At 34.1% G+C, this 23,376-nt stretch overlaps 1 protein-coding gene across 11 annotated transcripts in view; it reads left to right on the plus strand.

The window, feature by feature from the left end:
* The window catches only part of LOC143239501 (potassium channel subfamily T member 2-like), a 151,978-nt gene that overhangs the window by 93,179 nt on the left and 35,423 nt on the right, over positions 1–23,376 (plus strand). For 10 of the 11 annotated variants that reach the window (XM_076480632.1, XM_076480631.1, XM_076480629.1 and 7 more), the window contains 9 exons: positions 689–772; positions 1,472–1,566; positions 9,081–9,264; positions 10,261–10,425; positions 13,916–14,052; positions 16,364–16,427; positions 18,675–18,783; positions 21,416–21,524; positions 22,498–22,647. In XM_076480632.1, coding sequence (XP_076336747.1) covers positions 689–772; positions 1,472–1,566; positions 9,081–9,264; positions 10,261–10,425; positions 13,916–14,052; positions 16,364–16,427; positions 18,675–18,783; positions 21,416–21,524; positions 22,498–22,647 — 1,097 coding nt within the window. Of the gene's footprint in view, positions 1–688; positions 773–1,471; positions 1,567–8,766; positions 8,928–9,080; positions 9,265–10,260; positions 10,426–13,915; positions 14,053–16,363; positions 16,428–18,674; positions 18,784–21,415; positions 21,525–22,497; positions 22,648–23,376 lie in introns of those variants that run through there. The other variant, XM_076480634.1, reaches the window with a different exon arrangement.

A 23,376-nucleotide genomic window follows, 5' to 3' on the forward strand; every position in this document is an offset into this window, starting at 1 on the left:
CAATGAAGCTCCAACCGTAAGATTATCAATTATTTGTTAGTTACTAATAATACTTATAAAAGTAAGTACTACATGTGAAACTTTGTCACTTTATTGAAATTGTACACAATTGTTTTGAGTTTGAGTTATCAGATGATAAAAATTAAAGAGAAGAAAGAATAATAAGAAATTAATACCTTTACAATGATATTTACAGATATTCTTAGAACTTGTAACTCAGTCATTACATAGATACTGTTATAAAACAAAACACTGTATAGTATCATAAGCGAGATATTGAGGAGACATTTGAAATATTATTTTGATGTGCAATCCTAGCCATTTATACATAGGAGGCGCTATCGCCTACCTGATAAATTAATTTTTAATTTAAAATATAGCTGCATGAATTTGGGCAGCAAACTTCCTGGAAAATAATAATGTCATTAAAACATTCGAAATCATCGAAATATTTTTAAATTTTTAGTCCAATAATATTAGTTTCATATCAATAATTGCTAAAAGTGTTGCTTCTTTTTAAGCGCATATCGAACCTCACACAGAAAAATCAAGTTTATAATATTAATTGAAAACTTAAAATGATGTTAGACGTCATTACGTATAAATTATGTTAACTAAAGTTTTCAAAGGTGGTATCCTGTAACAACAAATGTATCATCTCAATTTGTTTTTGTAATTCATTCTACAGATATTCTGGCCACCATTAAGGAATCTTTTCATTCCTGTCTTCTTGAATTGTTGGCTTGCTAAATTTGCCCTAGAAAATATGTTTGTAAGTACTTAAAGCTTTTCTTATAGAACTCAAGTTTAGAAAAATAACCACGTTTTCATAGATAACTTAATCTGTTTATATAAGTAATAAATTATGCTATCATCAAGTCTTCATAATTTTGTTTCCTAGGTAATGGAGACTTTATAATTGGGTTTTATAACACTTTACTATAAAGCCAAACGCAAATACTTTCTATCGATTTATTTATCGAAACAAAATCCAAATCTTTTTCATTTCAACACTTGATCACATTTAGAAAATACCACAGTGAATTGTGCAGAATAAAATAAAGTATATATCCTAAATCGTTAATGAAAGTTAAGTGGCACCTTATTGGTTGTTCAGAATCGCTTTCTTTAGTAAAATCAGAAGTTTTTGTTGACCTGAAGAGTAGATTCATTTTCTTTCTCTCCTACTGTTTCGAACATCTTAAATGAGATGAACGCATCACAGTCTCGAACTACAATTAAATTTTGCTTATTTTTGAACCTCAGGTTCTAGTTTTCTTTCAAACGATCTTTTAGTTTTCTGACTATTAAGCCGTTGGAGGTGCCCCCACATTTTGGGCATCGAATCTGAATAACCACCGACAAAGAATTAAGATATAAGTAAGTGATAATTGTCATTTTGTATTTATAACGTTTGAAACAAATCAACAGGGACCTTATCTGTTCATTACTCCTACTTTATTGTTTACAGAACGACCTTCACAGGGCCATGCAGAGGTCTCAATCCGCTTTGTCTCAGCGCTTAATGATCCTTACAGCTACTCTATTGTGCCTTATATTTACAAGGTAAACTGTTTTCATATACGTGGTTTATAGCATGTGATAATCTTACAATAAGTCTACTGAAAGTCCGTAATGGCCGTCGTTACATATACATATATATTCTTATAACAGGCAAACCAACTTTTTAACTAGAAGATCTGATAAAATTGTGTTCTTTTTTCATTGACTTTAACATTTTTAAATTAAAATGTAAGAATTAGAGAATAATGATGCTAAAATCTAATACTAATGTTCAAAACACCTTTATTCATATTCCGAACACAACTGTATCCCAGTATACAAGCCTAGCAAAGACCAATGGTTAGCTTGCCGGGCTGTTGAGTTTTGAGCTTTCTCTGTGTTGGTATTTGGGAATTATGTGGAATACCCTGGAGGGTCAGGTGCACTAGACCTCTTCCTCCATCCCATACTTTGATGGCGTCTATACTTAAGATGTGGTATTTGGTATAACTTTGGGCCAGAGAATGACACCGTACTAAGGCCCGAAATAATATTGATCCGGCCGGGCTGTTGATCCAAAACTCAAAGGCTCACTTCTCGCTCCCGCCAAAACGAACAAACAAAAAGAAACAAATCGCGCTCCGAACTCAGCGTCCGTAGGTATGTTATAAAAGTGACAACCAAATCCTACTGTTCAACCATAAAATAGTAGCCGAGGAACTGGTGGTGTATGATTTTAATTAGTTGCTTTCTCTTTAGGCTGTCTCTTTGCGTAGCTTAACACAAAATTCAACAAACGTACCACAGCTGTCTCTTCATTACGAATAATAACTATGTTGGAGGAAGTTGACATATTAGGTATATTTTATCATTCTACTATTTGTTTCATTTTAAATACAGCGAGAAATTAAATACGATTACATTAACAATGTCCTGATTTATTTGTTTCTGTTTAAGAAATGTTGCTGATAAAATGTAATAGAACTGATAAGTTTGGTTTAAATTTCGCGCAAAGCTACCCGAGGGCTATCTGGCTAGCCGTTCCTAATTTAGCTGTTTAAGACTAGAGGGAGGGTCATCACCACCCACCCATTCTTTTATCAACGAATAGTGGGATTGACCGTCACATTATAACGCCTCTACGGGTAAAAGTGCGAGCCTGTTTGGTGTCACAAGGATTCGAACCCGAGACCCTCAGATTACGAGTGGAGTGCCTTAACCACTTGGCTATACCGAGCCCAGTTGATAATCTGATTTTACATTTTCTTAGTATAAATATTTATTTTACTTTATTTTAAAGAAGGGATGCAGTTTTACTTCCAAGTTTAACAAGGTACAACATTTGGAACTTGTCAGAATAATATTATGTTCAGTTGTTTCTACTTCTGTTTTTCTAAGCGCGTGCATGCACGCAATAGGTCTCAACATCTTTGATTGCCTCTATCCGAAGAGGTATTAAAAGACATTAAATCAAACTGTACGTGATGTTGGAGTTATAAGTGACAGTGTAGGTCGTTCTGTATTTCTGTTTTACAAATGCAAAGCTTGTAAGAAGTGTTTAACGATATTTTTGTTGGTCTATGTCTGAAGCAGCACTAACAAACGTATGAACCAAAATTATTTATAACGTTTGAGAACACTTATGTTAAACTAACTTCTTAAAGTAATGTAGTGTGACTCTATTAACCATAGTAGGAGCCACTTCTCTTTTCGTAATTTTGTGTTCATTAGCTTTGTGCAATTTTTGACGAGGTTTGCCAGTTACGGTCTTTGATTGAAGAAAGTTGTTCCTCGTTTCCATAAAGATTTTCATGAATCTGTATTAATGGAACATACATCACATTCCAATGTCTTTCAGCGACTATTATCATAAAATTCTCTAATCATTGGCCACACATCATTTTGTTATATTCTATAATATTTATAAGTAAACGTGACTTTGAAAAAATTATTAATTTTGTCATCATTGTGAAATTTATCTGTGTTTAAAACCTTATTCTTTCAGATATAGCAAAAATAAACTAGAACAGGATTTAAGTATAACCCTGAAAATTGAAAATGCTGCCGTAAGTTAACCTTACAAAAATAAACATATCAAGTATTTATTTCTTTAGGAAATAAAGTACACTGAATGGTTTTGTCACTTTAATCTTGATAAAAAAATAACGAACGATCCGGCCAAAAATTGAATTAAAGAAAGAAAAAGAGTAGATAAACATCCAGGCTGATATAAAAGGTTGTTGTTGTTTGTATTTAAGCACAACGCTACACAATAGGCTATCTGTTATCTGCCCACTACAGATATCAAAACTCTGATTATAGCGCTGTAAGTTCGCAAACATACCGGTGTGCCGCTAGGAGGCGATATAAAATGAAGTAAAATTAGTTTTTTCTGAGACTTGTGATTGAAGTTACGTAAATTGTGGAATTTTGTTCCATAGCCCTCTTAATTTGTTCATTTCGGATGTAAGATCAGAAGAGGGTAAAAATAGCATTTTAGATCAATGTTTTATCTCCTAAAAGTCGCCACCGGTAGGCCTTTTATTAATAACATAACTTCTCAGTTGAGCAAAATATTTTCTGAAATGCTGTTTATAAGTGCAATATAATACTTTAAAACTTACATTAAAAGCTGGAAATGCAATATAAACCAACTGACTTAAATTTACCTTCTTGTACCTAAAACGGATTTCAATTAATGATGAGCTACCATTACTTGATCCTAATACTATTTATGTGTTTATCTTATTACTACAAAACTATATCATTATAATATCATCAGGGTTGTGCATTAGATGCCACCTTACTGGAAGAATATTAGTAATAAATATTCTAAGTAGGATTATTAAAAACTTCCAAGCATCCCTTAATATGAAAAAAAACAAATGAATAAAATATTAAAACTTCTTCAATAAGCGTTTTTAATGTACGTTTTATAGCATCAATTTGCAGTCAATACATCTATATACTTTAACAGTTGTATTCGTAACAATCACTTAACCTATTAATATAGATATTCAATGCATTATTCCTTCACAACGCTGCAGTTGTGGCATTGTTATTATTGCAATTAAACATTAGTTAAACACAATTTTATAATAAAGATTAATGAATTAATTCAATTTTAGAATAAATTAACGAAAACTGACGGGAATAACGAAGTACAGAGGACAATCTTCATGTAAAAATAATTGTAAAGATGTTTGAGAAAGTGAATGAAGAGGATATAAAAACTGATGAATGAATAGGTTGGATGAAGTGAATGGGGGGGAAAATTACCAGACAGAAACCGTATTTTGTCAGTAGATGGTATTAAAACTGATGAATGAATAGGTTGGATGAAGTGAATCGGGGAAAATTACCAGACAGAAACCGTATTTTGTCAGTAGATGGTATTAAAACTGATGAAATGGCAGTAGAGTGAATCTAATCGTGATTTAGAAAAATATGAAAAGTTGGATGTGCAGTTAATGATGGGGAAGTTTAACATATACTGAGAGATATATTCGTTTCAGATTGTATATATATATGTATACCATATTACCATGAACGAACGTGGTCATAAGGCTTGTTGAACTGGCCATAAACTTCATCAAATCTGTTATTCATTCCTACTTGCAAGCTCAGATTTGTTTTTGAATAAGGAATATTACAACACAGTTCTACAAGAAGGTTGGCGCTTTAAACACAAACAAACAGTCTCAGGATATCCTGACACTTTCACCATCTCATATAACACAATATTTTAGTCACTGTCTCAGGATATTCTGATACTCTCACCGTCTCATGTAACACAATATTCTAGTCACAATCTCAGGATATCCTGACACTTTCACCATCTCATATAACACAATATTCTAGTCACAGTTTTAGGATATCCTGAAACTTTCACCACATCATATAACACAATATTCTAGTCACCGTCGCAGGATATCCTGACACTTTCACCATCTCATATAACACAATATTCTAGTTACAGTTTCAGGATATCCTGAAACTTTCACCACATCATATAACACAATATTCTAGTCACCGTCGCAGGATATCCTGACACTTTCACCATCTCATACAACACAATATTCTAGTTACAGTTTCAGGATATCCTGAAACTTTCACCACATCATATAACACAATATTCTAGTCACCGTCGCAGGATATCCTGAAACTTTCACCACATCATATAACACAATATTCTAGTCACCGTCGCAGGATATCCTGACACTTTCACCATCTCATACAACACAATATTCTAGTTACAGTTTCAGGATATCCTGAAACTTTCACCACATCATATAACACAATATTCTAGTCACCGTCGCAGGATATCCTGAAACTTTCACCACATCATATAACACAATATTCTAGTCACCGTCGCAGGATATCCTGACACTTTCACCATCTCATATAACACAATATTCTAGTTACAGTTTCAGGATATCCTGAAACTTTCACCACATCATATAACACAATATTCTAGTCACCGTCGCAGGATATCCTGACACTTTCACCATCTCATACAACACAATATTCTAGTCACAGTCTCAGGATATCTGAAAACTTTTGCCATGTTCTAAAAAAAACTGCGTCGAAAACCTATGGGTTTTCCATTGGGTTCAAGCATTAGGACACACACAACAAATATTAGATCCAACGGTGTGTAATACGCTGGACAGTTACAATAACATGCCAAAATACACATTTTTGCACCTCCATAATTCTCTATACATAACAATGATCACGACTACAATAAAATACCATGAACTAAGAACGGCTGATATCGGTATTAACACTTTTATTGATAAAGGAAGAACAACGTTTCGACCTTCCTAGGTTATCTTTAGGTTAAGAAAGAAACGTTGTTTTCTCCTTATCAATAAAAATGTTAATACCCATACCAGCCATTCTGAGATACATTTTTATTTCGAATGAGTTTCTCGTCGTCAAGAAAATATCTTGACCAAGGGACAAACCATTCTACTAAATTCGCTTACCCTTCTTACACCTTTGTTTGACGAGGAACATTAGTTCAGGGGCACCCAAAACTACACTACAGGTTAAATAATGTACTATAATTAAAAATATCAATAATACTTCTCTTGATCATCTCGATAAAAAATACTTTATTACAATAGTAATATAAACTAGATGTCTGTCATAAGCAGAACATAAACAAATTGTTGCAAGTTTCTAGAGTAATAACCACATATATAATACTATTTTCTCCGTAAGTACATACTTCAAGTCCTAGTATCCATTAACTACTACTGAAAGTCAGCAAATTGCACTCCATCGCACCCAAGAGACAGATGGCCCGGCATGGCCAAGCGTGTTAAGTCGCGCCAAACATGCTCGCCCTTTCAGCCGTGGGGGCGTTATAATGTTACGGTCAATCCCACTATTCGTTGGTAAAAGAGTAGCCCAAGAGTTGGCGGTGGGTGGTGATGACTAGCTGCCTTCCCTCTGGTCTTACACTGCTAAATTATGGACGGCTAGCACAGATAGCCCTCGAGTAGCTTTGTGCGAAATTCCAAAACAAACAAACAAACCCAAGAGACAGATTAAACCCCATATACATTACTGAACTTTACTAGACTGGCTACGCTAAAACTGCACCCAAAGACGGATTAAATCTATAAATACTCTCCCAGACTTTCTCAGCACAGCCCGTGGTGGGCAGATCACAGATGGTACATTACGTAGCTTTGTGCACAACTTCAAACAAAGAAACGAAACCCATCACTTGTTTTATATATATAAATAAAAAGGGGTGTGTTGTGAAAGTTAAACAAGTCATGCAATTATTTATAGTTTTCCCATTTAGTCTGTCTTTGATGAAAAATGATTTGCAGTCCTTTACGTGATAACTTCCAACAGTGTGTATGGCAATTATTAGAACTACCTGTTAAAAGATAAAATAATATTTATTAATTGTTAGAGAATTAGACTGAACTGTCATTAAAAAAATCTGTAAACATTGCCTTACATTACTTTTCCACTTAATTCCTCAACTCCTGATGTATTACAGCTCTGATTCAGCAATTTGTTGTTGTTGTTGTTTTTAATTAAGCACAAAGCTACACAATAGGCTATCTGTGCTCGCCCACCACGGGTATCAAAACCCGTATTTTAGCATTGTAAGTCCGCAGACGTACTGCTGAGCCACTAGGGGGCTACAGCAATTTCAAAGTCAAATCATTAGCGCATGTAAATTAGCACCAAATGAAAGCCCTAATATCTGCCCCAAACCTCTTTAGTATTAGTATTGTAATAATATTTCTACCTTACTTCATGTTTAAATTGTTTTAAGTTTATTTCGAGTCAAATGTTATTAAGATTCCTTTGTATCATTACTAATATCTTAAGTAAACGTTTTTATTTTTGCATTCCATACCAAATTATTAACTCGATGTAAATACATCAAAATTAACTGCAGCCTTACTGATCTTTACGTTAAATGTTTTTCATTTTAATATAATTTTATTCCATTTGCATTCCATGCTTACAGACACAATATAAATATTACACGTCGTTACCTTCGTGTTAAACATGTATATTCATAGTTAAATTTGTCTTCATCTTTAGCTGAGTACAAAGTAATATTAGTAGCACTCGTATTTTTAATTGAATAACTCAAACTAACACGACAATAAATGTCTGTAATATACAAATATAAATTTTAATAATATGGTTTATAAGAACATAAATTCATTTTTATAATTTCAAACAAAACAATATACCCAAATGCCTTTGAGGATTTTTAGGATGGCGTTGATATCAAATTCTCCAGAGCGGTAGTGGATTTATAAGCCTAACATCATCAGCATTTCAGTATTACTTTTTCTGGATCTGTCCCCTGCTAGTACAGCGGTATGTCTACGGATTTACAACTCTAAAATCAGGGGTTCCATTCCCCTCGGTGGGCTCCGCAGATAGCCCGACGTGACTTTGCTATAAGAAAGACACACACACTCTTCTGGATCTGAGGGCCAGCGTTTCAGCCCCTTCTTACTCGTATCTCTTCCTATCTAATCTAGTTCCAAAATGAACTACGTTTTTACCTGGAACCGGCTATACTCTCACTGATGAAGCAACAATGTCAGCTGTTACAGATGTTAAGATTGGTAGTACCGTCAGAATTTCAAAATATTTCAGTCCACATAATGGATTTAAAGCAATGTAATGTTGGTAGTGAAGTAATCATGATTTTTCCTTAAATGCTGCTCCGAATAAAATACACTGTACATTTGTTAGAAAACAAACATTGCTACACATAAATTTATCTAAGCCACAGTGGAGACAAGATAATGAACGAAGTCAGTGTGAGAACGTAGAAAGCTAGGAAAGTTGTCTTTACTTCAACTTAGCTGTAGTATAATGTTTCCAGAGACTTTTAGATTTACTGAAGGAACACAGGGTCTCCTCAAGTATGTTGAATAACCTTGTCGATAAATACACTTACATTTCAAGTTAATATATTTAATTACGTCACTTTACACTATTTGATAAAACAGTAACATAAAATTCAAGCAAAGTTGTGAGAACTTCTCGTAAATAACACTTGTCTTGTATAATCACAGTGTCTGTGGCTATCAACACTTCCAGAGGGCGGGTAGTCTTCACGTGAACATGCTTGAGAGTTTGTATTTTGTAGTCGTGACCTTTTCTACAGTGGGCTATGGAGACTATAGACCTGACAATTACCCATCCCAGCTCTTTATGGTGGTGATGATATGTGTCGCATTGATAGTTCTACCCACACAGGTAATAAACTTAGATGTAAAAACACCAACACTGTTGCATACATCAAACAACTGGTAGATTAAGTTCCACATTAATCAGTAATCGAATTCTACAGACTGCACTAAAGACTGTAAATAGTTATTTCAGTAATAATCCTGATTGCAGTCGTTTTGAAATTATGATAAGGTTTTTTGGTAAAAATTTCATTAAAATTTATTTAGTATTTTATTTTTTAACGGTCTACTAAGCCTATAGATGTTTAATTTGAACACATAAGTCAAATAATTATATTTATTGAAAAACTATTCCAGTTGAGATTATAACGCTAAGTAGTTTTTTTATTTAAATGTAAACCATTTTCCACTGAGCGTTTAGTGTTTGGAAAATGAGATGACCAAACTATTGAAAACATATATATAAATATAGACATCCAAACCTTCGTCCTCTGTTTGTTTGACTTAATTTATTACAGATTTTATTATCGACCAAATGCACCTACACTGTTGAAACTTTGTGTGCAAAATTAAGTTATATATATCAGAAAATTATTTTCTGGTAGATAAGTTTCAAAAACATCTAATTAGGATTTTCAAATATGTTTTAATTTAAGCAAATGGTTCAAACATAGTCGCCTCGTCTGAATAAGACACTATGTTTTCTAAAGGATCAGTTTAGAACATACGAAGGAAAATAGGACTAATGTTGAGACATCTAAAACGAGGCGGTGGTATCCTGTCTTTTTCATGAAACTGTAGTATCTTTTCCTTTCAATACCAATTAAATAACTACTTTGTTTAGAGGGACGTTTGTTTCAAACGATTTTGTAGATTAATTCTATATCTTAAGACATTTTAACACTAAAAGAGTTTACTTTAAAAAAATCAGGTGAAATGACGATACTTAATTTCTGTGTTCTGTTCCTTAGTGATATTTTTGTGATTAATTTGATAAGTTATGATCTCTCATAATTAATACACATCTTGTAATGTTTTCTTCTCTTTCTGGTACTTGCAATAGTTCGAACAGCTTGTTTTCACATGGATGGAACGACAAAAGCTGGGAGGGACTTACAGCACCCATCGAGCTCAGAACGAACGACACGTGGTCGTGTGCAGTACAACCCTCAAAGCTGAGATTGTTGTGGACTTTCTAAATGAGTTTTATGCTCACCCGCTTTTACAGGTAAGTATTACTGAACCATATCGTGAATATTTACAGTGGAATGAGGGTTCTGGTTGGTAACATTAAATTTCTCATTTTCTTTTGAAATCAAACGTGTAAAAACTGTGGATGAAAGCTTAAGAACAACATATTACTGGTTGGTTATTAATACCAAACCCTGTAATTATTGACTTGTTTGTTTTGAATGTCTCGCAAACCTGCACTAGTGCTGTCTGCGCTAGTCATCCCTAATTTAGCAGTGTAAAACTAAAGGGAAGGCAGCTAGTCATTATCACCCATCGCCAACGCTTGGGCTACTTTTTCACCAACGAGTAGTGGGATTGACCGTAACATTATAACGCCCCCACAGCTGAAAGGGCGAGCATGTTTGGTTGGACTGGGATTCGAACCTGCGACCCTAAGTTTACGAGTCGAATGCCTTAACCACCTGACCATGCCTATATTATTGAACGAAAACGTTAACTTTACTATGTCCTTATGTATATACTTATCATAAAGCTTCATAAGTCATCTCAGCTATCATAAATAAATAAAAAAGATACAATTTCTATTGTTCTAATTTATAGAATAGCGCTTCATACTCTTTAGTTTTTATTGTGTTGAATGTTGCCTTCAATCATCCTACGTAGATTTTTAAGATAGAATTCCTAATACTAGGTAAATCATTCTGCCTTACAATAAAAAATTTGCAACCAACGGTAATATTTCATACTACTAAGTTATATAAGACATAATTTTATATACAAAGGTTAATTACGTTATAATGAAACGTTTTAGAATCTTACCCCGTACTACAGTCCATGTTGCCACGTCAGGTCATGTTTTATCTGACTACCCTGTATCTTGACAATAATCCTACAACGTAGTTTCCAGCGCAAGAATCCCCATCATAAGACTGTTATGGTCAAAGTAATTTTTTCTTCCCAATGGTTTTCCATAAGCAATCAAGTGTACGTAGATATAACTTCTGAATATTATTTTCGGCAGTCTGATTCTGACTAGAGTTGTGTCTTTATATAGCTTTTATTAATGTCAGATTTAGTATCGTTAAGTGTGCTATGTCTTTGGACATATTTACCAATGTTTCATAAGTTATCCAAAAAATCAGAAATAAATAGATAAAACGACCCAAATTTCATTTCAGTTTTTTTGAAATATGCGAATTGTGTGTTATTCTAAATACAAATCATTTTTGTTTATCTGGGGCACGTTAATGACTTTTGCTACAGATATTAGTGATTATGTAGACTTTCTACCATACAATAAAGGAAAATGGCTAATTGACAATAATAGATGGCATTGTATGAAATAGTTTAAATAATTCATTTGTTGAGTCTCCTGGTGAAAATACATAGTAATGTGATTGAGGATTCTTTACACATACATCAATTTATGTTCGAGTGTTATTGTGAAAACAAATCTTATCGCATATTAATTTACGACTAGAGGAAGCTAAAATCTTAGAGTAACAATAAAACTTACCCTAGTATCAGTAATGACCATAATTAATTAGATATACTATTTTTAACTTCCTATTTATAAACACTAGAAAGCATTGTCTCATTATTTGGACACCCTCACTGTTAACGATATCTTCAGTCGTAATCCCAATATCTTCGAGATATCTTTCAATCGCCTTCAAAGTTTAGAAAGTAATGGTTATTCTTTATCTGTAGAATATAATTAGTTTAAAATTAGACACAGTTTACTCTTACTCTGTAGTACTCGTGTCGCTTTGCGTAATTTTGCATTGTGATTATTTCATAGTAGTTCAAATATCTATATGTATATATATAAAGCACAAAATCAATTATGTGTGTCTGTGTACTTGTCACTTATTGAACTGTTTCTAGGTTGCTGGGCCAATCTCAACTAAAATTTGTGGGATAATAGTCTAAAACACAGGGCTTGTTAAGAAGGATTCAAACCCTATCCACACTTTATTATTGTTGCAACACGTACAGACAGTGTGGGGGTGGTCACACAAACGTCTTATATATATCAAAGAGTGTTGTATTACTCTCTGTGAAGAAATAAAATAAGAAATTGTTACCACCACTATTGCAATAATACACAAACTCAGCTAAAGTTTCTATCCAACAGCCACCATAAGGCTGATATGAAGATCTGGTTTTTGAGTTATGTCAGCTTTTTATTTTGACTTGTGACTTTTCAACTTCGGCCCGTAATACACTTCTGTGGCCAATGATAGTCTATTAGTTAATCACATGAAAAACTGTTGAAGGACTGGGTGTTGAGAGTATTTAATGGAAAGCACTCCCAGCGGCACTACTCTCCTCTATCTCTTCCTACAAAGTTACTCTGACCGTAGCACAATGTATACCATGTTTTAAATATATTCATATTAAGTTTATAACACTGATACAAAACTTTTGTTCAGGTAATAATGAATACTATCATGTTATAAATACATTTTGTGAAAATTAGGATTACATGTTATTTATCATAGTATCCACCCACACATTCTGTTTCATGTTCCTAACCCTGATGAAGGATAAATACCTCAAATTGTTCAATATAAAAACAAAAGCTAACATATGTTCTTTTTATTAATAAAATCATTTTGGATGTTTATTATTTTAGCTGAAATATAAATTATAGAAATAAATGGATATTTGAGCTTGCATATCGTTTTTCTGTTGCCAAAGAAATATTTGATCTATCATATCTCTTTCCTTTTACCAAAAAGCCCCACCAGTGGTCCAGTGGTATGTTTGCGAACATATACTGCTAGTTTGGTTTGGTTTGTTTTGAATTTCGCCCAAAGCTACTCGAGGGTTATCTGCGCTAGCCGTCCCTAATACAGCAGTGTAAGACTAGAGGGAAGGAAGGTAGTCATCACCACTCACCGCCGACTCTTGGGCTACTCTTTTACCAACGAATAGTGGGATTGACCGTTGCATTATAACGCCCCCATGGCTGAAAGGGCGTGCTTGTTTGGTGTCACAGGGATTTGAACTTGCGACCATCGGATTACGAGTCGAGTGCTTTAACCACCTGGCCATGTCGGGCCTATACTGCTAGTAACCGGGTTTCGATACCCATGGTGGACAGAACACAGATAGCCCTTTGTGTAGCTTTGTGCATAACAAAAACAAACAAACTTTCACCAAAGGAGTATGTGATCTTACATATTTCTTTTCTTTTCACCAAAGGAAAAAAATGAAAACATAAACTATGGCTTAGAGATTAATATATATTTGTTTTGCAGCCACTCCTGTTGTTAACTGTACTTACGCCTATTCAAGGCTCATTAGCACAGCTTGAGTTATCAAATTCAAGAAATAAAGCAAAGCCTGTTATAATGAGTGGTGTGTGTTAATACTATTCACACACCTAATGTAGGTTAAAGTATTAAATAGTGAGATAAAAGGTTTAAGAAAAACATAAATATTACATACATATATAAAAATAATTATATAAGCTTGTACTATTTATTACAACTTAATTGTCTCAATTATTTCACCAGGATTATTTTGTGGTACTACTGTCTCCTTGTGAACTGGATAGCACAATGAGGATGATCCTCCAGGTTCCATTATGGGCCCAAAGAGTAATCTACATTCATGGGTCCGCAATGAAAGACGCTGACTTAACCCGTGCTAGGTAAGTATGATCAAGTGCTTTGAACTGATATTTGTTTGTTTGTGAATTTCGCGCAAAGCTACGCGAGGGCTGTCTGCGCTAGCCGTACCTTATTTATCATTGTAAAACTAGAGGGAAAGCAGCTAGTCATCACCATCCACCGCCAACTATTGGGCCATTTTTTTCCAATTAATAGTGAGATTGAACGTCACGTTATAACACCCCCACGGCTGGAAGGGCGTGCGTGTTTGGTGTGACGGGGATTCGAACCCACGACCCTCAGATTAAGAGTCGAGTGCCTTAACCACCTGACCATGCCGGACCGTAAACTGATATACTATGGAAATGCAGAGTAAGGCAAAATGACTAAGCCTTAGTCTATGGTTTAGTATACTCTTTTATTCAAGCTGATTTCTTAGTTTCATTGCAAGTTAATGGCACGAATTATTGAAACCGCAGCCAAAGTTAGATATAGCAGAAGCCAATTTATCAACCGATGGTTATTTTTAAATCTGGTCTATACTAACCAAAGTTTACCTTATTTTTTTCCAAGGCGTAGAGTTGAACGATTTTAGTAAGTGTAATCTTTTCAAAAAAAATTATTTATATAACGGTCCTTATCTTAGTGACAGCAAACTTTCACAGTGCTTTCTGAGATATAATTTCTGCTAACTGCAAAAGAATATATTTTATAGAGAATCTTAAAACAGATGTTGTGTTGAATGTAGTAGTAAGAAAATAGTGAATCGTTTTTCAGCGTTAGACCTAACAAAATAAAAAAGAATAAAGTGCAATAACTTTTCTCACAGTAATTCAACGTGCGTAGCAATCTTATGAAAGACAATTTAAATCCGCGCAAAAATTTAATTTTGAAATGCATTTAAAAAACTGATAGTGAAAACAACTTATTATATCACTGTGAAACAGTAACTGATAGTGAAAACAACGTATTATATCACAGTGAAACAGTAACTGATGGTGAAAACAACGTATTATATCACTGTGAAACAGTAACTGATAGTGAAAACAACGTATTATATCACTGTGAAACAGTAAAACTGATAGTGAAAAACATGATAAAGATAAAACACATCAATGGTGGTCATGTCACCTAAATTCAAGAGATTCTACGTCATGAGGAAAGACACGAGATGACTACTTGTCCTGACAGACCAAATATAATGTTTAAAGTTTCAATAAATCACAAATAAAAGACGATTTACTGCAGCGTTTTGTAAGTGACATCACAATAATGGAAAAAAAATGAGATGTTTTGGTAGATGCAGAACTAATATTTTCTTTCAATTTGAGTGAAGTGGTGAGCCCGTTTAAAAACCTTCGAAATTAACAGTTCAGTATCAACGTTCATGTGAAGAAATACAGTTTCTGAAATAGAGGTTTGTTAAATTAATTCTGAAAACGTCAGTGTACAGATATTTTGGTGAACTTTAAATATTGTTAACAATCATCTCCCCAGAGGAAAATCCTAACACATACAATATTTTATCACATACAACCCCTACCACGATGCTCATAAGTAAGCTTCAGAGCTTATAACGCTAAAAATAGAATTTCAATGACTGCAGTGAGCAAAGAACAGATTGTCCATCGAGTAGATTTGCACTTAACAACAGACAAACAAACAACCTATTAAGGAATAAAATGATTTCCAATAATTCTTCTGGCGTTGACAGTCACAGTTGTTAGGTTAGTAGAGAACGAATCTTTTTTTCCAGATGAAACCGGTTAAAAATAACTTTGAGATCCGCGATGACGTACAAAATATTTAGCTTGTTACACAGATGCCGTTTATACCATCTTGATAACATTGCTTCAATAACAATGAATTTTAATTAAAATGTGGAATTTTTTTCCATAATTAACAGTCGCTATTTTAAATGTTCAATTTCTGAGTGAAATTTAAAACTTGAAAGCAAAAATAAATTTGTTTCACACGAAATTATAAATGCACGTTACACCAAGTGAAATACCACTCTTTATATTTAAGTGTCGCACCATTTAATTAGGCGTATCTTTTACAAGCCTAGTAGTATATTCTTTAATTTATTTATTTATACAGACGACATTACCTATTACAAGAAAATACGTTCAGCAGTCAAATTCTCCCTTGGTAAGTTTGAGGGCTTAATACTCTAAATATTGAATTTCGATATATACGGTGGACAGAGCACAAATAACCAATTATGTAGCTTTGCACTTCGCAACAACAAGAGAGCAGTTAAAGAAATTTCACTAAAAACATTATGTTTTATTTGTTAAGTGTTTTCATCAATTATCTCTGTTACCACTAATTTTTTATCGTTACTCACAGAATGAATGCAGCTGAGGCTTGTTTTATTTTGACGGCCAGAAACTACGCTGACCGCAGTGCAGCGGTAAGACTTCGTTCTACAACGTTGTTATCTACTTGAAAGTTTTTATATTTGTATGTTAGACTTATTTAAAATTTTCCAGTAACTGTGAAGAAATAATTTTATGTGAAAATTATCAGTTCTTATGAAGTTACTTGCATGTAGTTTTATTGCATAAGAAACTGCTTTCTCTATATTTTAAACTTAACGTTTCTATAAAACTGGAAATCAGTGAATTATCTTCCACGTAACGATGAAAATATTGTTAATCTTCAATATTTCTTTCCTGAATAAAATGATACGTATATGTACTTTAACGATAACTTTTATGCTTTTAGTTTATCAATATTATGTTTGTTTTTTTGTTTCTGAATTTCGCGCAAAACTATTCGAGGACTATCTGCGCTAGCCGTCCCTAATTTAGCAGTGTAAGACCAGAGGGAAGACAGTTAATCATTACCACCAACCGCCATCTCTTGGACTACTTTTTTACCATGAATAGTAGGATTGACCGCCACATTATAACACTTCCACGGCTGAAAGCGCGAGCATGTTCGGTGTGACGGGAATTCGAACCCTGGACCCTCATATTACGAGTCGAACGCCTTAACCACCTAGCCATTCCAGGCCTCAAGGGAGGAATCAGAGTATCTAAGTTCCCTTTGGGTCTGTCTCCCGCTGGAGCAGTGGTAATTCTACGGATTTACAACACTATAGTCAGGGGTTCTATTCCCCTCGGTAAACACAGCAGATAGTCCGATGTGACTTTGCTATAAGAAAAACGAACACAAATGCACACATCCCTTTAGGTTCTAGAAAAGCGCTCCAGTCGGAGGGTGCTAGTAGATAGAGGACATTTAATAGTTTCTAGGTGAATGACAATTTTTGAACTAAAAGATCAACTTAAATAACCATATTAGCCGTTCCAAATTTAAAATTGATGACAACAGTATAGACAACCAGCCAGCTGTAACCACAGCCTACATAGCTACTCTTACCGAATAGCGTGATTAAATATCACTTATGATGTGTCCCAAGCTGGAAGTGTAATGCATTTTTAGCGACATAACGTGTGCTCGAACCTTTGATCTAATGCACTACAAATTAACAACTACCCAAACCCCTACCTATAAACATAAGGTCAGGATAAACAAATGTTCTGAAGTTAACCTATTTCCAAACGATGGTAGTTATTCGTAGCGTTTATTATTTGAAAACAAAATTAAAAATTCTTAGCAGGAATTTAGTTTTTAATGGAAAGTCTACTTTATTCAGCCAAGGCTGGTCAGTGATGTTAACATCAGTAAGATTTGATTTGTTATTGTTTTTTTGTTTTTTTGGAATTTTGCACAAAGCTACTCGAGGGCTATCTGTGCTAGCCGTCCCTAATTTAGCAGTGTAAGACTAGAGGGAAGGCAGCTAGTCATCACCACCCACCGCCAACTCTTGGGCTACTCTTTTACCAACGAATAGTGGGATTGACAGTCACATTATACGCCCCCACGGCTGGGAGGGCGAGCATGTTTAGCGCGACTCGGGCGCGAACCCGCGACCCTCGGATTACGAGTCGCACGCCTTACGCGCTTGGCCATGCCAGGCCTGATTTGTTATAGTCGTGAATTTTTAAAATTATATTGGGGATTAGTTTTACATGAAACAGTGGGTGTAACAGAGAAAGGTCGCATCCGAAGAGTAGACTGTCGAGGTTGATCAGGAAACGTTGATGATGAAAAACGTTCCCGTCATCAGGATCGGTTAATCCAAATGTCGTAGAATTTTCCGTGGAGTGAAACGGGAGTACCCTGAGAAAACCCATTTTCACAAGACAAGCACAACAAAAACGACAAACTAAACGTTGCGTTTTATCTACAACAAAAATACTTTTCTGTACGCCTACAGAAAATGAATTTATAATATTAGTGTTTTGAAAGAGTTATTAATAAAAATAACTACGAAATTAAATAATATTTTTTGAAATACTCTAAACTAGACGGTGGAAAGAGGGCGTTATCAACAACATTTTCAACCCTGGAAGAAATAAAAGAAATCTAGGGTCTATTTACAAGGTGGAACAAGAACTAATTTTTATAATACAGTATGAATTGGACAGCGAGTCAGCACCATTGCACATAAGTGTATTTTAAAATCTGATTATAACAGAAAGTGAAAACAGATATTTTTTGTTACTTTTGATTTATTTATAAGATGTATATACATTAGATGTTACGTAGATGTTAAACAAATGTTCACAATATAGTTTTCTTCTTTTAGGACGAACACACCATTCTTCGATCATGGGCTGTTCGGGACTTCGCCCCTAACGTTCCACAGTACGTACAGATTTTCCGTCCCGATAACAAGGTGCACGTTGCCTTTGCCGGTAAGAAATCACTTGTAGTGAGGTTTGAAAAGTAGTAAGAGGTGGAATGAGAGCAACATAAACATTAACATGATCCATTTAAAACTTCTGTCCTAACACCATTAACATAAACATGATCCATTTAAAACTTCTGTCCTAACACCATTAACATGAACATGATTCATTTAAAACTTTTGTCCTAACACCATTAACATAAACATGATCCATTTAAAACTTTTGTCCTAACGCCATCAACATAAACATGCTCCATTTAAAACTTCTGTCCTAACGCCATCAACATAAACATGATCCATTTAAAACTTCTGTCCTAACGCCATCAACATAAACATGCTCCATTTAAAACTTCTGTCCTAACGCCATCAACATAAACATGATCCATTTAAAACTTCTGTCCTAACGCCATCAACATAAACATGATCCATTTAAAACTTTTGTCCTAACACCATTAACATAAATATGATCCATTTAAAACTTTTGTCCTAACGCCATCAACATAAACATGATCCCTTTAAAACTTGTATCTTAACACCATCAACATAAACATGATCCATTTAAAACTTTTGTCCTAACACCATCAACATAAACATGATCCATTTAAAACTTCTGTCCTAACGCCATCAACATAAACATCATCCATTTAAAACTTGTATCTTAACACCATCAACATAAACATGATCCATTTAAAACTTTTGTCCTAACACCATTAACATAAACATGCTCCATTTAAAACTTTTGTCCTAACGCCATCAACATAAACATGCTCCATTTAAAACTTTTGTCCTAACGCCATTAACATAAACATGCTCCATTTAAAACTTTTGTCCTAACGCCATCAACATAAACATGATCCATTTAAAACTTTTGTCCTAACGCCATTAACATAAACATGATCCATTTAAAATTTCTGTCCTAACACCATCAACATAAACCTGATCCATTTAAAACTTGTATCTTAACATCATCAACATAAACATGATTTACTTAAAACTTGTATCTTAACACCATCAACATAAACATGATTTACTTAAAACTTGTATCTTAACACCATCAACATAAACATGATTTACTTAAAACTTCTACCCTATTACCAACAACGTGAACATGATGTATCTAAAACTTCTCTCCTGATATGAGATAACGATAACTGTTGAAAAATGTTGAAGGTTGTGGGAAAGTAACGACATTACTCCAAACACCTTCATATTTTGATATGTAAATATAGTGAGTTACTCTATATGAAGAAATTATTTTACTGACTTCAAACGAATGTAAGTTAATTTTAAAAGTTGAAAGTCGTCAGATATTTCCGACCTATATTTGCGCTTAGCATCATTAGTGTAAGAATATTTGAAACGCAAAACCACCATAAGTTTGAAAAAGCTCGGACATTAATATTACAACTTTACGAATTTTTATCCACTTCACCATAACAACTTATATTGTAATATGCAGTAATTTACCAAAATGTAATATTTAAAAGTATGTTCTTCTAAAAAATAATTTTAAAATGTTTGTTTGTTTGTTTTTTTAATTTCGCGCAAAGGTACACGAGGGCTATCTGCGCTAGTGGCCCCTAATTTAGCAATGTAAAACTATAGGAAAAGCAGCTAGTCATCCCCACCTACTACCAATTTTTGGGACTACTCTTTTACCAACAACAAGTGGAATTGAGGTCACATTATAACGCCCCCACGGCTGAAAAGGCGAGTATGTTTGGTGTGACAGGGATTCGAACCCGCTACCATCGGATTACGTGTCGATTGCCTTAACCACCTGGCCATGCCGGGCCTTTAAAATGTTACATAAATTTAAGCACAACACACACAAAATTTTCTTCCTTAAAAAGAAGTTCGCATAAAACATTAGCTAACCTTTAGCATCATGTCTCTTACAACTAAAAATAGGCCTTACTATAGCAGCTTGTTTCCTGTCATTCCTTTTGAGAAATATTTATGGTGCGTATCTAGAATTTTCACATCTAATTAATTGAGCTATACCACTTCGAAAATGCTGCAAGCAACAGATTAAATCAGAGAATTTTCTTAGGACGTTTAAGTGAATATAATCAATGAAATGAATAAAACCACGAAATGTTTCTTATTTCCAGTTTAAGAAGTTTGTTCTTGCTTTTTGTTTTTATATTTATAAATATACATCATTTTATCAAGTTTTTACTTGTAGAAAAATTAGGTTCCTGACGAGTTTAACATGTCCAGGTGGTTAGGGCCCTCGACTCGTGATTCGATGGTCGTAGGTTCGAATTCCCGTCACACCAAATAGGCTCGCCCTTTCAGCCGTGGGGGCATTATAATGTGACGGTTACTCCCTCTATTCGTTGGTAAAAAAGTAGCCCAAGAATTGGCGGTGGGTGGTGATGACTAGCTGTCTTCCCTCTAGTCTTACGTTGCTAAACCAGGGACAACTAGCGTAGATAGTCCTAGTGTAGCTTTGCCAGAAATTCAAAACAACAAACAAACAAATTCCTGACCTCATCCATACTATACAACTAAAAATATTACACTGTCTACCAGCCAGATAACTCACTCACATTTTTATTTTTTTTTTTTTTTACAATAGTTCTTTGGTGCAAAGTAAGAACTTTTGTGCTTTTAAACTTTGTTCTGTCACATAGAACACGTGGTTTGTGAGGACGAATTCAAGTACGCCATGTTAGCCAATAACTGCTTGTGTCCAGGTACTTCTACTCTCGTCACCCTTCTTCTCCATACATCACGTGGACAGTAAGTAATCATCTAAATCCTTTAGTTAAAATATACCTCTGTCGTATTTTTCACGTCGTCGTGTGTACAGTAAACTGATATCAGTATCACTGCTAGAGACAACTAGAAAACTAAGCTTCTCAGAACTTTTATTTGCCGTTAAATTGTGGCAATGATGTGTTTATAAAAGCAACTAAATCAGTTCCAGAGTTACATAAAGTTTCACTCTCACATGCTGTCGAGTTACATGTATTAATAAAACGTGATATTGCTTGAACTTGCAATGCTCATCTTGCGTGGGATAAAGGGCTTTTTTCACATGATTTATAGTGACTGGTTACTTTATTTGGTCCAATACACATTACATTTATTCGCATAAGCAACATATGTTGGCCATGTGACGTATCAGGTGATTTCATGGACCCTACAAATACAGAAATCGTATCGTCGTAAAATTTAAGGCAAAAAGTTGAGATGGCTCCAATATTAAAATAACTTTTCAATTTTATATGCCATGAACGAAAGCAGTCAAAACAGAATACATTTAGCAGTAAATTAAAGAAAACGTTAGCCACGATTCCTCGTGATTAACGAAGGTGAAAGACAGTTTAAAAGTTGTGTGACATTAAGCTGTATCTCAAACGAACAGTTATTTTACGTGTTATAAAGATTTACCTATTTCTGTTATTACCATATGAAGAACTGACAAGTTGTCTGAAGGACTTCTATATCCCTTATCATTATTTCAACATTGAAACTGCATTATGACCTTTATAATCATTTCATTTGAAAATTCCGATATACTTGTCATTCCATCAAACTACCTTACGTTTTAAGACGTCTGTGTGATTTTATCTGATGTTAACAAAAAATAATAATATTTAACAATTTTTTTTCAATCCACAATTTTGCACTAAGAAACTATTTTATACCAGAAACATACAGGTGAAAATATGTTCAGACTTTTGGTTTTGTTGTATTCTGTTTTACACAGAGAAGGACAAACGTCAGATGAAGAGTGGCATCGTTTGTACGGAAAATGTTCTGGTAACGAGATTTACCACATTCGACTTGGTGAAAGTCGCTTCTTTGGAGAATACGAAGGAAAATGTTTCACGTTCGCCTCTTTTCACGCACACAGAAAGTAAGCCATTTCTAGTACTGTTAATGAGAATAAAGTTTCTAATGTTTGTTCTAAATAGCTTTGCTTGTAGCTATTTTGTATTAACCTTGTTGTATAAGTCATTTCTTAACGTTATTACGATATAATAGTTTTGTTGTTGGTTTTGACTTTGTCACTGATCAATCTTTATTTGTGAAGAAAACAAGCTTAACCCACGATAAACAGAAGGAAGCCATGATTCACAGATATAAATTTTATTAAGATAATAGCATGCAGTTGATTTACATGTCACGTGATAGAACAGTCACCCTCTAAAATATGACTAGCTTTATTGCGTATTTGCAAAGAGTTGACAAAGTTGTAAACAGCTCAGAGGCCCGGAATGGCTAAGTGGTCTCTCTCTCTCTCTCTAGGTGTTTGGGTATATAAATTTGTATACCCGGGAGGGTCAGGTACACTAGACCTCTTCCTTCTTCCTTTTCATTGTTAGAAAGGACTTATTAATATATTTAAAGTCAATACATAAGGACCAGAGTAATGTGCTCTTTTCAGGGCATGTCCACATATATTGTTCTTTCATATTTTCTAAGTCTAGAACATAGGTGGCCTGCTTTATTTCAGACTAGTATTTTACTTATTTGTATTTATTTGTATTTATTATATTGCTTTTATTATTATTTATTTTTATTTATTTTTGTTGCTTTATTATTTTATTATTTATATTTTATTTTTTATAACATTTTACACTTA

The sequence above is a fragment of the Tachypleus tridentatus genome, chromosome 13 (assembly GCF_004210375.1).
Source record: "Tachypleus tridentatus isolate NWPU-2018 chromosome 13, ASM421037v1, whole genome shotgun sequence".
Classification (NCBI taxonomy): domain Eukaryota; kingdom Metazoa; phylum Arthropoda; class Merostomata; order Xiphosura; family Limulidae; genus Tachypleus; species Tachypleus tridentatus.